The sequence below is a fragment of the Aotus nancymaae genome, unplaced genomic scaffold, assembly GCF_030222135.1.
Source record: "Aotus nancymaae isolate 86718 unplaced genomic scaffold, 86718_ANA_hifiasm-v0.15.2.pri h1tg000011l, whole genome shotgun sequence".
NCBI classification, from domain to species: Eukaryota; Metazoa; Chordata; class Mammalia; order Primates; family Aotidae; genus Aotus; species Aotus nancymaae.
Window position 1 is genome coordinate 6,957,643 of NW_026988422.1, and position 15,938 is coordinate 6,973,580.

The 15,938-nt window shown below is 35.9% G+C and overlaps 1 protein-coding gene across 1 annotated transcript in view; it reads left to right on the plus strand.

Annotated features, from left to right (window-relative positions):
* The window catches only part of ALCAM (activated leukocyte cell adhesion molecule), a 219,686-nt gene that overhangs the window by 171,838 nt on the left and 31,910 nt on the right, over positions 1 to 15,938 (plus strand). The window contains exons 6-11 of the mRNA XM_012476684.2: positions 756 to 938; positions 5,991 to 6,118; positions 7,640 to 7,772; positions 11,207 to 11,319; positions 13,634 to 13,769; positions 13,877 to 14,010. Of these exons, the coding sequence (XP_012332107.1) occupies positions 756 to 938; positions 5,991 to 6,118; positions 7,640 to 7,772; positions 11,207 to 11,319; positions 13,634 to 13,769; positions 13,877 to 14,010 (827 nt within the window). The remainder of the gene's footprint in view (positions 1 to 755; positions 939 to 5,990; positions 6,119 to 7,639; positions 7,773 to 11,206; positions 11,320 to 13,633; positions 13,770 to 13,876; positions 14,011 to 15,938) is intronic.

Consider the following 15,938-nt stretch of genomic DNA (forward strand, 5'->3'; position numbering starts at 1 on the left):
TCTATTATTACATTGTAATATATAATGAAGTAATTATACAACTCACCATAATGTAGAATCATTGTGTGCCCTGAGCTTGTTTTTCTGGAACCAGATAGTCCCATCTAGGTGCAATGGAAGATAGTGACAGATCATCAGGCATTAGAGTCTCATAATAAGCATGCAACCTAGATCCCTCATATGCCCAGTTCACAGCAGGGCTTGCATGCCTATAGGAATCTCATTCCACAGCTGATCTGACAGGAAGAGGAGCTCATAATGTGAGCCATGGAGAGTGGCTGTAAATACAAAAGAAGCTTCTCATGGTTGCCCACCACTCACCTCCTGCTGTGTGGACTAGTATCAGTCCTGGGGGATGGAGAGCCATGCTTTAAACTGTCCAGGATCTAAATATGTTGCCCTCTTTTGAGCTATGACTCATGCTCTGTTACTTTAAGTATTAAATTAATACGTGATTTTTAAACATCATTTTTAGCCCTTGTACAGAAGAATCAAGAGCAGAGAAAATAATTTCTGTATATGGTATGATCTAGAAGTTAATTAAAGTGAGTGGGAAATAGGATTCCAGGATTCTATTTCTGTCTCTCTGATTCATGGTTTCGAAAAGACATCTTACCTCACTACATGTCAATTTTCCCTCCTGTTAAATACAGTTAGAAGGAAAGAAACACTTCTCAAAGGTGTTGTGCTGTTTAATTAAGGATTGTGATTGTTAGATGAAAGATCCTGCCATCAGTGTTCTTTATTTTCTTCAGCGGTCGTCATAATTTTTAAAAAAGAAATGGACCCAGTTACTCAGCTCTATACCATGACTTCAACCCTGGAGTACAAGACTACCAAGGCTGATATACAAATGCCATTCACCTGCTCTGTGACATATTATGGACCATCTGGCCAGAAAACAGTTTATTCTGATCAGGCTGTATTTGATATTTACTGTAAGTAATTCAATATATAATTATGTTATTTAACGTATTCGAAATAATATTCAAATGCTATTAATCTTCATAGGCCCAATCCTATTGCTCTTTAAAGCTCTGCTTCCAGTCTGCACCCCAAAAATGATGGTGCCCCAAATAATCTCTTCCTCTTTAGGAGATCATAGAATGAATAAACATTTATCCATCCTATAATATCTTTCACGCTCTACTTTTTATTTATGATTATCTCTTCTGAATTTCACTACACATTAAGTTCTCTAACTGATCAATATCTGGATGAATGACAAATATAGATGTATGACTGGCTTTCTGGGTAAGAGATTACCATTTTAATGAAAAGATTTATTTTAATAATGAAATCAACTGCATAAGTTTGATAGGATATTGTATGACAAGACATTTTACTTAACTAAATCATGTATTTGAAACAGACCATTTGTCTACAAAGGAATCTTCATGGTCATCTGTTCTAACTTCATTATTTTAGTTAGTAAGGTGAGGCACAGAGACTTGCCCTAAATTAGCTGTAGGTATTAGAATAGAATCTTTTTCTCCATTGCTGTGCTTTTCTTGTAAGACAGGTGCCAAGATAATTCTAATGATTAGGAGCAAAAATGCTGGCATTCTAGTCCAAACATTATCAATTATAGTTTCTTGAAAAGTAGCTTAATTATTCAACATCTCAGTTTTCTTACTTTGAAATGGAAAAAATATAATATCTAACTGATAGTGTTATAGAGAGTAAGTGAAATCACAAATCAAAAATGGCATGCTACACCACACATTAAATTGTCATATTAAGTACTTTATTATTATTACTATATGGTCATTATCACAATATAAACATATCAAGAGCAGAGAAAATAATAAACAATCAAGAGCAAAGAAGATATTTTAGGGGAAAATGCAATAAAGGATTTTACTATTATTATTAATTTATCTAAAATTTTTGTGATACTTGCATGTGTTCTAGAGTAACCTAGCACTTCTACATCTATTTTAGAAAAAAAGCCAGAAATACCTGCTGAGCTTTTCGAGAGTTTCACCTCACCTACTTTTCTTTTTGTGGTTCACTAGGGGACAATATCTTATATGACAATAAAAGTGAAATTCTTCCAAACTTGCCCTAATATTAAAAGGTAGTTTTCCCTTCAACTTGGGAAATAAGTTTCAACTTGATTTAAATGCAAGAAATTAGTATTTCATTATCTATAGGTTATCTAAGATCAAACTTTTTTTTTTTTGGGTGAAGACAAAATTCGTTTTTTTTTTTTTTTTTTGAGACCAAGTCTCACTCTGTTGCCCAGGCTGGAGTGTAGTAGCATGATCTCAGCTTACTACAACCTCTGCCTCTCGAGTTCAAGTGATTCTCCTGCCTTAGCCTCCCGAGTAGCTGAGATTACAGGCATGTGCCCGCATATCCTGCTAATTTTTGTATTTTTAGTAGAGGTGGGGTTTCACCATGTTGGCCAGTCTGGTCTCGAACTCCAGACCCCAGGTGATCTGCCCATCTTGGCCTCCCAAAGTGCTGGGAAAATAGGCATGAGCCACCACCCCCGGCCCAGAATTCTTTCTGTTAATAATATTCTATTGGAAATAAGCCATATTGATGTAAGAAGTCACAGTGTATTCAGTGCTGGGCTTCATGGTGAAAACACAAAGCACGAAGAAGCAATTTAAGACAGTCCTCACATTCAATGAGTGTACTACTCCAATATTGAAACAAGACACCTGCATCAGAAGGAAATTGTCAACGCAAGGTTGTAAGTGGTAAAAGCCTCAGAAACTCGGTATTAAGAGTCTTGAAGGCCAAGCTGCCCAATGATAGTGATTCTCAAACTGTAGTGTGCATTGGAAGAACATGAAGGACTTGTTAGAGCAGAGATTACTGCACCCTGGCCCTGAGTTTCTGATTTAGGAGATGTAGGAAGTTGCTTGACAATGGGCGTTTGTAATAAATTCCCCGATGGTGATAATGCTGCTGATCTGAGGACTCCACGTGGAGAACCACTGCTCTAGAAAGACTTCAGAGAAGAGAAGGAAAGTGCTAGACAGAAAGAAGAGACAGACAAGTACATTTAAAAAAAAAAAAGGTGACAAATTTATCTTGAGAAAGCTTGAGAAAAATGTACCAGTCCACTTCTTTCTTACCCTATTCAATCAGTAATGAGGTTTTAGGGAATCTAGCTCTTTGATCTTTGTGTTTATCTGATTTCTGCCTTCTGACACTGCCTACGTTCATGCCCCCATTCCTCATTGCCTGTATTTCTACAATGGATTTCAAAGTAGTATTTTTCCAATGAATTGCAGGATAGTATTTCTCTTGCCTGTCCACCATTCTCCACTCACCCCCAAATAAACTACCCTCCAAACTGCTGCCAGAAATATTTTTCTAAAATACAAATGTGGTAGAAAATTTCTATCATATTTATATGTGATAAAAACTTCTCAATGACTCCCTAGAGCTCTCAGATTAACCTCCACCCCCACCCCTACGTTGCAATATGCCTTGAGTTCCTTTTAGCCAAGGTCCTACAGTATGTGTCAGCCCTCATCACTACCTATGTCCACTGTGGTCTGTTCTACTTTCCAGATTCCTTCTACAGAGTAACATTTACATGCCTATGCACATGCTGTCATTTCACACGTTTATCATTTAGCAAATACCCATTTATGTGTCAAAACCCAGCTCCAGGTTGAGTTCCTCCAGGAAGCTTCCCAGTCTCATGTATCAAGATAAGTAATAAGAACTAATATTATTGGATCCCTATGCTTGTGTAATATACAGGTTTTATGTAGTCATACTCTTTATTAAGTTTGGTATCTTTACAAATAGAAGAAACGTTCATTAAGGCAGGATTTTCAACTTAATAATTCCAGTGCTTAAGGCTTACACAATATAGATGCCAAACAAATGAATAAATGAAGAAGGGCTGTAGGATAGATAAATAGATGAAAAGAAGAAAATTTCAATAGACACGTTTAGTTATTTTGTAGGGGTTTATGTAGTAGAGTAAGAGAAAAGACTCTCACTTGAGCTGGGTTCAAGCCAAATTGGATACCAGGCCAAGGAATTTTTATTTTTAATCTTTATATATTGGGACTGTGCAATGGATTTTGAGTATCATTATAATATTCAAAGCGCTATTTCAGAACACTGATTCAGAGGAAATATTTATTAAAGAATCAAAAGGAAAGAGACTCACGTTGAGGAACCAAGTGAAATGTGATGGCATTGTTTCAGGTGTAGGTTAACTAGGACATGGACTAGGGAAGTGTTAGTGAGAATAGAAAGGGAGAATCAGACCCTAAATCTATTGTAAAGTATTAATCATCAAGACATGGTGACTGAATGGATAAAAGAGGGCAAAGGAGAAAGCCAGAGTAATGGGCAAAATGATGATTTACTAGTGGGCAGAGTAAAATTCAAAGTCAGGGGCAAAGGGAGAGCAAAGGCTCATTAATTTTGTGGTAGGCATGTTAGTGGACATCCAGAGAGTTACTGTCAGAATGCAAATGTGTTACATGAACCCTTTGATGACAGTTTAGTTCCTCAACTCTCTAATACAAAGCAAAGCCTATTGAAAAGGGAACACAGAAAAAAAGGAGTTTTAAAATAGAAAAAGAAGTAGAGATTGCCATCCCTGGCTGTTCTGGTGTGTCAACCTTGATCAGAGATGTGCCACAGTGACATGCCACAGGCCAAACCTGAGCACTAGTCAGAGAAGGGCCAAGTAAGAAAACAGGAGAGGCCCAGAAACGGAAGGTCAGCAGGGCACCAAAACCAGATTTTATTTCCTTTTCAACCTCACTGGGACTTGCTGGTTAGGAAACTACTTTAGGCAAACCCAGAAAAACAAATAAGAAGTATATTAAATCGATCACTGCTTAACCTCACAATATACTGGACAAATATTCAGAGATACTCAAGCATAGAAAAAAGGCAGAGAAGCAATCTATAACAACCTTCTAAGTTTTTTTGCACTTTATTTATAGAAAGGTGAATAAATGGCTGCAAGAGATAGAACAAAGCCTCCAAAACTATAACTTACTCATTTCACTTGTTAGGTAATAAAAAAACATAGGTTTTATAGATAGATTATTTTTAGTGTCACCAGTTTGGAAATATAGATACATGCTTCAATAATTATTAAGTCTTGTGGAAAACATTCTATAAAACATACCTTTGCACTCTATGATTTCAACAATTATTATTCATTGTATTGTCCAGCTATATAACAAATGGACACGTTAGTGGATCACTTGTAACTGCCACCACCACCTCCTTTTATTTCCTGTTTGCTAGATATGGTTCACTGTATCCAGCATTCAATTTCATTAGCATTCTACTATTGAGCAGTAGCCTGTGCTGAAGCATACCCTTTAGCCCTATTTTCTCCATAAATATGAACAAAATTGAATGAAGTTACATCTTGGCTCCAATGAACAGAACAAAATTACAATTCGCTTACAGTCCTGTTGATCGTGTCAAGGGTCTCCCTGAGTTCATAGGATTCATCTTTTTTTTTTTTTTTACAGCAGATCTACTCTCCTGCATGCCCAAATCCTTGCTGGAGTTGTTTAGCTCATGTCTCCTCTTTTTATTTAATCTGAAGTATTACTATGCAATAGAGTACAGTAGTATCCAATAGCTTCAGCTACTTGCTAACTGATTTTTGTCCTTCCAAACTATAAGATTCATATAATATGTAATTAAATTTCCTTATAATAAAGCCATGCAGTTTGATTGTTCCTATGGTCTTTCATACATAAAATAATTATGGCCATTCCTACCTCAGTTAAAGGCACTTTGGTAAGAAGAAATTGATTTTTATGTAACAGGGTTTCTTTGTAGTTTGCCCTAACTAAGATTAGTACTTGTATAGCAAGTAGCTATTAGCTTCAATCCTTCTATAAAAAGGTACATTTAAGCAATTACCATTACTAGCTTCTTGAGAAAATTATGTATAATTTAGTCATTTACATTGTATGCACAGAGTAATTCGGTACTTGACAAAAATGGTTAACTTGTGTCTGTGACTCTTACAGATCCTACAGAACAGGTGACAATACAAGTGCTGCCACCAAAAAATGCCATCAAAGAAGGGGATAACATCACTCTTAAATGCTTAGGAAATGGCAACCCTCCCCCAGAGGAGTTTTTGTTTTACTTACCAGTAAGTGCTTAAGTACTACTTGAGCTGGATGACTATTATTTTATCCTGTTGTTTGACTTCTGGCTGACATGAAGAATTGCACTTCATGGGTAGATTAAGTGAGAAAAAATGTTATTGCTGGGGACAAGAGACACCACCTATAAAATGTCATGTGGAAGCTTTTTCTGCACCTGCCAGTTTTTGCCTTTTTTCTCAATGTTGAGAGATTTCAAGAACAAAGAGGAAAAAATAAGCTGACCACAGGAAACTATAATTGCAAAACCTTAAGGTTTAATTATCCAAATAAGCTGTAAGAATCTACTCTTCAGAAGCAGATAACTACAAAATGAAAGCTGATGACAGCGAATGAACTGATGTAGACTCTAAATCTGCCCACATTGCCCTGAACACACCTCTAACCCTCTGAAACAGGGACAGTTCTGTTGCACGTTATATTTAGAATAATGTTATGGCTCTTTTTTGTCATTATGTATAATCTTGAATGCCATTTCCTCAACTTTTCTCCATATCATAGCTGAAGGAAATGCTATGCATAGAGGATACTTTGGAAAATTCCTCTCAGATGTGCTCTGCATGTCACAAGGATCTGGAAGCAAACAAGGAGAGAGCTCTGTCTCAGGATGCTTGTTTGCTCTTCCACATCCTTGTGTTTGACATCACTTTCACCTTGAGGGAAGCCATATGTAACTCAATACTGCACTTTACTGCAGGGATGTGCCTACAAATTTCACCTACCACAGTACTCAGTAGTACTTAAGAATAGCATTCACTACATTATTCAGAAGACTGTATAAGTAATTTCTTTATGCTGATAGAAAACTTTGTTTCCCCTAATAAATTGATTGCTGTTTTGGTTTAATTTGCAGAAGGAAAATTTAAAACTAATTAGGTTTCCACTTTGGCTATCAGGGATGACAGAGCCAAATTTGCATCTCAGTTTTAGCAACAATATCTGCTGAATATCTTTCTTTGTTAACATCTATTATTCCTACATCATCTATATTTTTCCTAGTCTTAATTTCTTTTCTTTTTATTGTCATTTTCTTTTTTCTTCTCCTCTCTTTCCTTTCCTCTTTCTCACTCTTATTCCTTCCTTTTGTCCCTTTTGCTTTCCTTCCTTCCTTCTTTCCTTTCTTTCTGTTTTTTTCTTTTAATTTGGATATATGGCATATTTCCTTTTAAGCTGCCTCAAATATTTTTGTCAAATTAGGTAAGGCATAAACATAAAAATAAAACACTGGACTTTTTATAAAATGTGAAACTTGAGCAAAAGCCATGCTGTCAATAAAATAAATGTCATCAACAGAAAATAAATCAGCTCTCAACTTCCTTAGATCCAAAATATTAACGATTTGCCCAGGAATCATATGTTGGTAACACAAACTATACTCTTTTTGTGCAATCAATGAAACACATTCCCTTTTTTTCTTACCTGATAAAATGCTATCTTCATCAAGAAATACAACTGTTCTCATTGTAGCGACCAAGTATAATCATCTGACATTTTGCCTCTATCAAAAGGGACAGTCCGAAGGAATAAGAAGCTCAAATACTTACACACTGACAGATGTGAGGCGCAATGCAACAGGAGACTACAAGTGCTCCCTGATAGACAAAAAAAGCATGATTGCTTCAACAGCCATCACAGTTCACTGTAAGTCACCTACTTCTTCATCAGCAGCTTCACTTCAAAGGCTTCTAATAGCGTAATGTAGCTATCTTTTCAAATAAATTGCAGGTATATCTTTCTTAAATAATTGGTTGCAATAGAGAAACAGCATCAGGATAAGCTCAACTTTTGTCCAGATTTGCACTGCAATATTGAAACTTTGCATGGCTCTGATAATCGCAACTTTTGGCAGTGGTAAATCTCCATCTTCTTTCTAAGTGTCTTAAATTTGTGGTGTCAATAAACAATATTCATATGGACCTTAAGGAAACTACATATTTTAAGAAAACATTTCTATGTTCTTGAAGTGCACCAGATTTGCACTTGGCCCAGAATTATCATTTGTATTACAGAATAATATTAATACCCAAACTCAGATAATACAAAGTTACTATAGACTCAATTTTGGGAACAAGAAGTAGAGAAAATTAGAAGTTATTTATTGGTGACTGTCCTCTATATAGAGGGATAGGAAATTTCTGGAAACAGAACCATTTGAAAATCAGTGTGGACATAACTTTTTAACTTTTACTTTGCTTTTGATCTCCAAATACTCCAAAAGTTATATTTGCCTCAGAGTAACAGAAAAATACATACATAAATAGCAGACACTTGAGTTCTTTATGTCCTAATTCATGACAGTCCGTATTATTGATGCCCCTGATGAATCATGGAAACAATAAACTAATTCATACCACACTCTGGTGACACTAGAATTCAGAGTGCTTTGAGCAAATGTCAGTCTTGCTTGGAAGTATAGTACAAACTTTCTAATAAGTCCTTTGCACTCAACAGTACTATCAATAAGGTTTCCTCTAGACATCATCCACAACAATCCCTCTGAGTATAAAGAGACTTTAGAAATTGTCTTGAGTACATAGTTATAACTCTTTCATTTGACTCATAATACTTGAAAAACATGTGGGATCATATCTCTAAAACTTTGAGAGAGATATAAGGGGATGCATTGGGGAATAAAGCAACCAGATGGTTGCTTCTGATTGTCTGATGTTGGGAGTACTCCCTTGGGAGCCCTGTAAAAATAGTGGACTGTTATGTTCACAGCTGAGCCATTTCTCCATTTACTCTTTGCTTATGTTGCTTGGATTTGAATGTGTCTACCATCAGGGGCTAGTTACAGAGAAAGCAGTAGCCTGCAGTATAGCAATATTATCCAGGCCTGTTCCATGAAAATAAAATAAAATAATGAAGACAGGGAATATAGCCAACAGATAGAACCGCACGTGGAATAGCTCTCTGTTATCATTGTTCGTGATGTCTTTGGGCCAATAATCAATAATCTAGTGCCTTAGAGATGGTGTGACATAGTTGTGTTGAAGAGATGCAAGGTACATAGGTCTCTAAAACAAGAGGACTCTTATTTGTTTACTTGTAGATAAGGCAGAGAAAGATAGATAGCAGGTTGACAAAGCAAAAACTTGGTTACAGCCATATAGTGTCTATGTGATTAGCTGTGATGGGGTAGCGGGGGAATTGAACAAAAGTGTGTAAAAGCTTAATTGGATTTTAGTGCATTTAATTAAATTTAAATGCATCTTGCTTTTGACAGGTAGATTGCAACATTGCGCTTTAAGGCTCTTGCTTCTCAAAAGCTGAAAAAAAGTATTTCAAGTAAATCAACATCTGATTCTAAATTATATGGATACACAAAAATCCTATTTTTACCTACTTATCTTTGATTGCTTGCTTATTTTCCAAAAACAAGATTTGTTTCCTTTTCAAACATGTCTAAAGGAAGTGTGGGTAGAGAAGCACCAACCCATTCTTGCACATGTTTGCAGAATAGACCGCTCATCAAGTCTCACAGCCTACAGATTCCTAGTTGCTGATGAACATTACTATTCTCCTGCCAACATATGCACACAGATTCTTCATCAGAGCCTTCACTGTCCATCATTGTCCCATAAAATTTTTTAAATCTCCTCTCTGAAAAATTAACTGTCCAGGTAACAGAAGCTTCTAACTCATCCTGAATAAAATTTTCATCTAAACACAATTCACCCAAATATCCCAAGGAAACTCCACTTTTCTACGTGATAGTACATGGTTTAACATTAATGAGAAACTGAGAAAGCATGCTCCTTCCCTTCGTTAATTCAATAGTAGTGTTTGAAAGTCTACCATGTGTCAGGCACTGTGCATATATCAGTGACAAACCAAGTCACAATCACTACCCTCATGGTGCTTTCAGTCTGATAGGAGAGATGAACTTTAAAAATGTTGTTGCAATCAACAAATTGCAATTATAACATGTAAAAAAAAGAAGAAACAAGGAGTACAATGGCAAGTATTCGTGCCATAGAAGAAAGACGCAACTCCCAGTGTGGCAAGCATGGTCATCTTCAGTCTGGTCTCAATGAATTGTATGAGTTTAACTTCCATGAGTTGTCACCATTCATACCCAATTATTCACCATTGCAAAATCTGCCAAGCTCTCTCATCCCTTTGCCTTTGCTTATGTGACAAAAGTCCTTACATCTTCCCCTATCAAAGTTCTTCTTAACCATCAGGGGCCATGAACATGTAGTGCTTCCTTTACAAAGCCTTTGTTACTGCTTTGAAACCCTTGTTTGGCTCTGTTCTCTATACTTCCATTAAGTCTTTGTTTGTACCTCTGTTTCTAGCCTGTCTTTCATCTTTCAACAAATATTTATTGAACTCCTAATCAGTACCAGGTTTGCTACTAGGTGCTGATTACATGGGCTCTATGTTATAGCCAGTTGAGTGCATAGTACCTCTACCTGACTGACTTGTAAGCTCATTATTTATCTCCACATCTCTCATCAGTGCTTGGGATATAGTAGGTATACAATAAATACTTGTTAAAATGAATTGGAATTTTCTCACACAGACTAAGATTTTTATAAAAATTGCTTTCCATCAACTGGATGAGAAATAGAATAGCACTTTTAAAAAATATCTGTTGCTATAGTCAATTCTCTCTGAACATACTACTATTTCATGGTTTTTTGATTTATCACCTGCTGTCTAAAGATACTTGATTTTCCAACATATATGCCTTAATATCTCTTTTTATAATATTTACCTAGTCAGCACCTTTCTTTATTTTCTTCCAGAAGTGACTTAAGACTTTTTTTCTTAAGGTGATAGACCCTAGGGGAATATTTATATCCCCTCAAAATACCAATCATGTTAATACTGGAAATAAATGGATAATCAATTAGATTGACCATTCTCTTGTCTAAACTAGTCTCAAAGCTGGCTTGAAAAACTAGGCTGATCATGCTATAGTCCAGTTACTTCTGTCATATAAATCTGTTCTGAATGTTCAAATGCAGTTAGAAGGAATTTATTTTCTTTCATCTTTTCTTCTCCAAAATATTTTGACTATCTTACACTTCAGAGTTAGCATTTTGAACAGATTTTCTGCTTCACAGATTTGGATTTGTCCTTAAACCCAAGTGGGGAAGTGACCAGACAGATTGGCGATGCCCTGCCTGTGTCATGCACAATATCCGCTAGCAGGAATGCAACTGTGGTATGGATGAAAGTAAGTAGTTTTTTTTGGTACTACCCTGCTGTTTGGATTGATTTCTTTTTAGGTTTCTTATGCACTTTATCTTGTATTCAAGTAGATATATTCGTGGATGCATTTATATACCAGCTCTCTCTCTGTTTCTGGTAAGATAAATAAAATAACAATAAAATTTTAGAGGTGCTCATCAACAGGGTGGCATCCATAATTGGTGTTCTGAAACTTAGTTTGGGGTGTTATGTCAATTATGTGTATATACTAATTATACACACACACCACACACGTATGCATGCACATACAAACATAATTATATACCACAGGGCTTAACAATTTGCAGTGTTTTTGCCTACATTATCCTTACATAATATTTACAACAGACCTGTGAAATATGAAGATTATTATTTCCCCACTTATTCATATAAAGAAATTGATGGGAAAGAAACCAGAAAGCTCATAACTGACAGAGATGAGACCTAAGGCTAGGCCTTACAGAGTATAAATACTGTGCCTTGATAAGACACCTTTTTGTCTCTCTTTTGCTGAGACCACTCTTAAGTTCCCAAAAACAGGTTCCACTGGATCAAGAGCTTCTAGGAAGGAATCCCTTTTATCCCTGAGCTGTAGCAGAGCACCTAGAACATACTAGGAGTTAATTCACTATTTCCTGAGCAAGTCCTTATACTCTTGTAATTGAAATGTAGGCCATTGGCTATTTTTTTTAGAGTAAGGAAGTGTGACTCATAATTGGTGATTTGAGACAAGGTTATCACCAAAGGAGAAGGTTGTGATTGTGATCCCTCTGCTTAAACCCTTGACTAGTATATCCAAACTCCCAGTGCATTTGTTACCAGAGCATGACATCTGACAATAACCCTTAACCAGTGATGGCTTCAGAAAACACACATGCTGTTTGAAATAGGAGTTGACAAGAATTATCTTTATAAGATATTGTGGAAAAATATTTTTCTAGAGTTTCTTTTTGATGAAAATCTATTGATGAAATTATGTTGTGTTGCTTTACTGTCTGCCTTCTGATCCCTTTTAACACTGGATCCTGTTATTTGCTGTCTTAATCTGTGAGCTCAGTTTCTTATTCTACTCTCTTTCAGCCACAGCGTCATCACAACTTGTTCACTAAAATAAAGTGCTGCTTCCTATGCTGTAATTTAGCATGATAATGTTTGTAGTAATCAGTGATCACAAGGCTAGGCAAGTTCTAGACAACTAGACTAATTCATAATCATTTGAACACTCATAGCATGTTTTTCTGTAGGACTAGAGAAACTAAGTTTACCGTGGCTAAACCTGTTTTTACATCAACTGTGATCACTGTTATGAAATAACTGTCATGAACAGCTCATGTATTCAAAATAGATCAGTATTGCCTGATCCTTGGTTAGTTGATTCGGAGTGGGAAAAAATATCCTAATGGACAAAGACCACATAATCTTAAGATTGTGTCTAGTTGCCTACTTAGGAGCATGTCAATTCCTGACATAATAGGATTATTTTCTGTATATCAGGTAATTTTTTAAAATTAAATGTTACATTTCCTTTGTTCATAGAAATTGGAATAGAAGCATGGTAGAGAGCATCACATGGAGAGCGGGCAAGAGCATGCCAGCTTAGGTCTCTCTTCCTCTTCTAATAAAGCCACCAGTCTTATCATAAGAGCCCACCATGATGACCTTATCTAATCATAATTACCTTTTGATGGCCCCACCTCCAATTATTATCGACATGTGATTTTGGTGGATTAAGCTTTTTATACCAAATTTGGGGAACATATTCAAACCACAATACTCTGTAACACATCCCCTGTGTTAATAACTGTATCAACTGTTTATGTGTTTGAGAAGTGTATGAAATGATTTTCATGCATGTATGCTCATCATTGATTAGGTACCACAAGTCTCCATGTCTGTCAATCCTACATCACCTACATGTACTATAAGAAGTAGGTACTATCAATTGAAAACTTTCTTTAAAGTAAGCACAGTACATTATTTGTATAATTAAGTCCTCATAACAATTTAATATGGTATATTATTACCCCACTTCACAATGAAAATTGATTCTTAAAAGTTTATGAACTCTTTCCAAATTATAAATTAAGTAAACAAGAGCCTGAAATAAAAATCTGATATGTCTGACTCTAAAACTACAAAAGAAAAAAGAAATCTATTTTTGAAAGCATCTGAAGTTAAGAAAAAGAAGTTTGCATTTTTATTATTCCCAGAAGAATCATTTTAGGCTTAATTATGATCTAATAAATACATTGAGAGTTTTAATTCTGCCAGGTGAGGTAATTTACTTTTTATTTAATCAGGATAACATCAGACTTCGATCTAGCCCATCATTTTCTAGTCTTCATTATCAGGATGCGGGAAACTATGTCTGCGAAACTGCTCTGCAGGAGGTTGAAGGACTAAAGAAAAGAGAGTCATTGACTCTCATTGTAGAAGGTAATAAAATACTTGGGCACCAATTCAAATTATTCTTCGAGAATTTTTACCTGGTTTCTTTTATGATCTCAGTTCAAAGTCTTATTTTAATTGTAATGATATTTTAGGCAAACCTCAAATAAAAATGACAAAGAAAACTGATCCCAGTGGACTATCTAAAACAATAATCTGCCATGTGGAAGGTTTTCCAAAGCCAGCCATTCAGTGGACGATTACTGGCAGTGGAAGCGTCATAAACCAAGCAAGTATCTGTCTTCTTGTTATATGCTGCACTTTGTCCAATGCGTTTTTTTTTTTTCGTCAGGAACCTACACTGTATGTTGGTTTGTTACCATATAAAATTTGCAGTACATGCTCAGAGGAAGCTTTTGCTAACCTCTTAATTTTCCCAAAGGAACAACATGGCTCAAAGAGAAATTTTATCCCTGGGCCATGGAGAATGGAAGAACCCTTGTGTCATGGTCAGTATCTGTTTTTAAAAGAATATAAATTGGGTGTTACTCCATGATCATTCATTCCTGAAATGTGAGTGATTAAAACGTTAAGATACACACTTTTCTGCATAATAAGTTCACGTAACTGAGTATAAGTAGGCTCCAATACTGTCCTTAACTTATGCACATTAAGGGCTATTTCTTCTTAAAACCATGTCCTGGTGTAGGGATCAACATGTCTATGCAGTGCTAGAACCAGAATAAGACAAGCTACTTACATAGTATCTAGGATGTGCCCTTCTGAACAAAAGGATCATACACCAGACCTTCATATTTGCACTTTTTTTTATTTTAGTAATAGTAAAAGGTTAAGGATTTATTAATACTACCAGTAATTTTCTCTTATTATTAAGTCTTTGACCATTCCATAAAAGAAAGATGAGAATCTGGCCTACTACTAGGGATTCAGAACTGTAATCCCAGTAAATTGCCATTCGGCTTGTGTCACTGACATACTTGTTAATTCCATTGTTCTCTACAATAGTCTTTATGTCTCCCTCTTCTCAGTATAATCAGCAAAGTCTCCTCAGGAGCACCCAGAGGTACCACTGGATTATTTCAATCTTCTATACTTCTTCTCAGATTTTGACTCAGTTGAAATTTGAGAAGAGACATATAAAGCAAAGAGCTGCAAATTAATTTTAAGTTAAAATATCTACTCCATCTGTCCAGGAAAGTCGGACCACTGTTCCAGCTTATGCCATGCAGTTTTGCAGCGCAAAGTGGATTTGGGCTCTTTCAACCATAGGTGATGCATGTATATCTGCATAACTCTAGGTATGGAAAGCCCCCAGAAGAGTAGGCACACTTGAAGTGAATGACTCCTGGTTTGGTTAAGTGTGATGGGGATACACAGCGAGAAAGCATGTAAGAGGAGGCAAAGAAGCTCTGGGCTCCTTAAACCTAGGAGGATGCAGTTTTCTTGATTTGGAATAAAGACTTGAACCATCCAAATTGCTGACAATGTACAGATCTATTTTTAGCATCAAAAATGGTTGTTTCTTTTCTACTCTATTGTTTCTGCTTTCTAGTTCAACTAAGGGATAAGTCCAGCAAAAAAGAACCTTTAGGTACTGGTAATACATACAGACATAGAAAATAGAAACAAAAGCACGCAGTAAATATTTGATTAATGAAAAGATATAAAGATTTAAAAGACCATCCTAGAAACTAGCAAATATATTTTGTAGAGTTTAAAGTAACAAAAACAAAGATTCAGCAAGAAAGGCAGATGAAAAATCCTAGTGGGAAGTGAAAAAATAGCAGGTAAATTTACTATGAGGATAAAAATAATAATGCCATTCTTCATTGTCAAGGAGAAAGAGTGATTCTGGCCCACGGGGCAATATGTTATTTTTCTTGTTCTAGGTTTGTGCTGACCCATCCATAATCTTTTATTTGTTCCCTTCTCAGACACATGGTGAATCTTATTTTACAACTACAAGATGTCTCTGCCCCTCCTCCACCCCCAGCAACTAGAAGATACCCAAACCATGAGAATAGCTCTTGTCCTCAAGACACTTACCATGTAGTTGAGGAGAAAGCAAACAATATAGAAAGAGAAAAATGTAGGAAATGAGTTCATAAGATAACTGAGAAAAGAATGCAAGTACATTATTTGCTCCAACCCTATTGGGTTAGGAGTCAAATCCTAGGGATGAGATTACAGTAAATT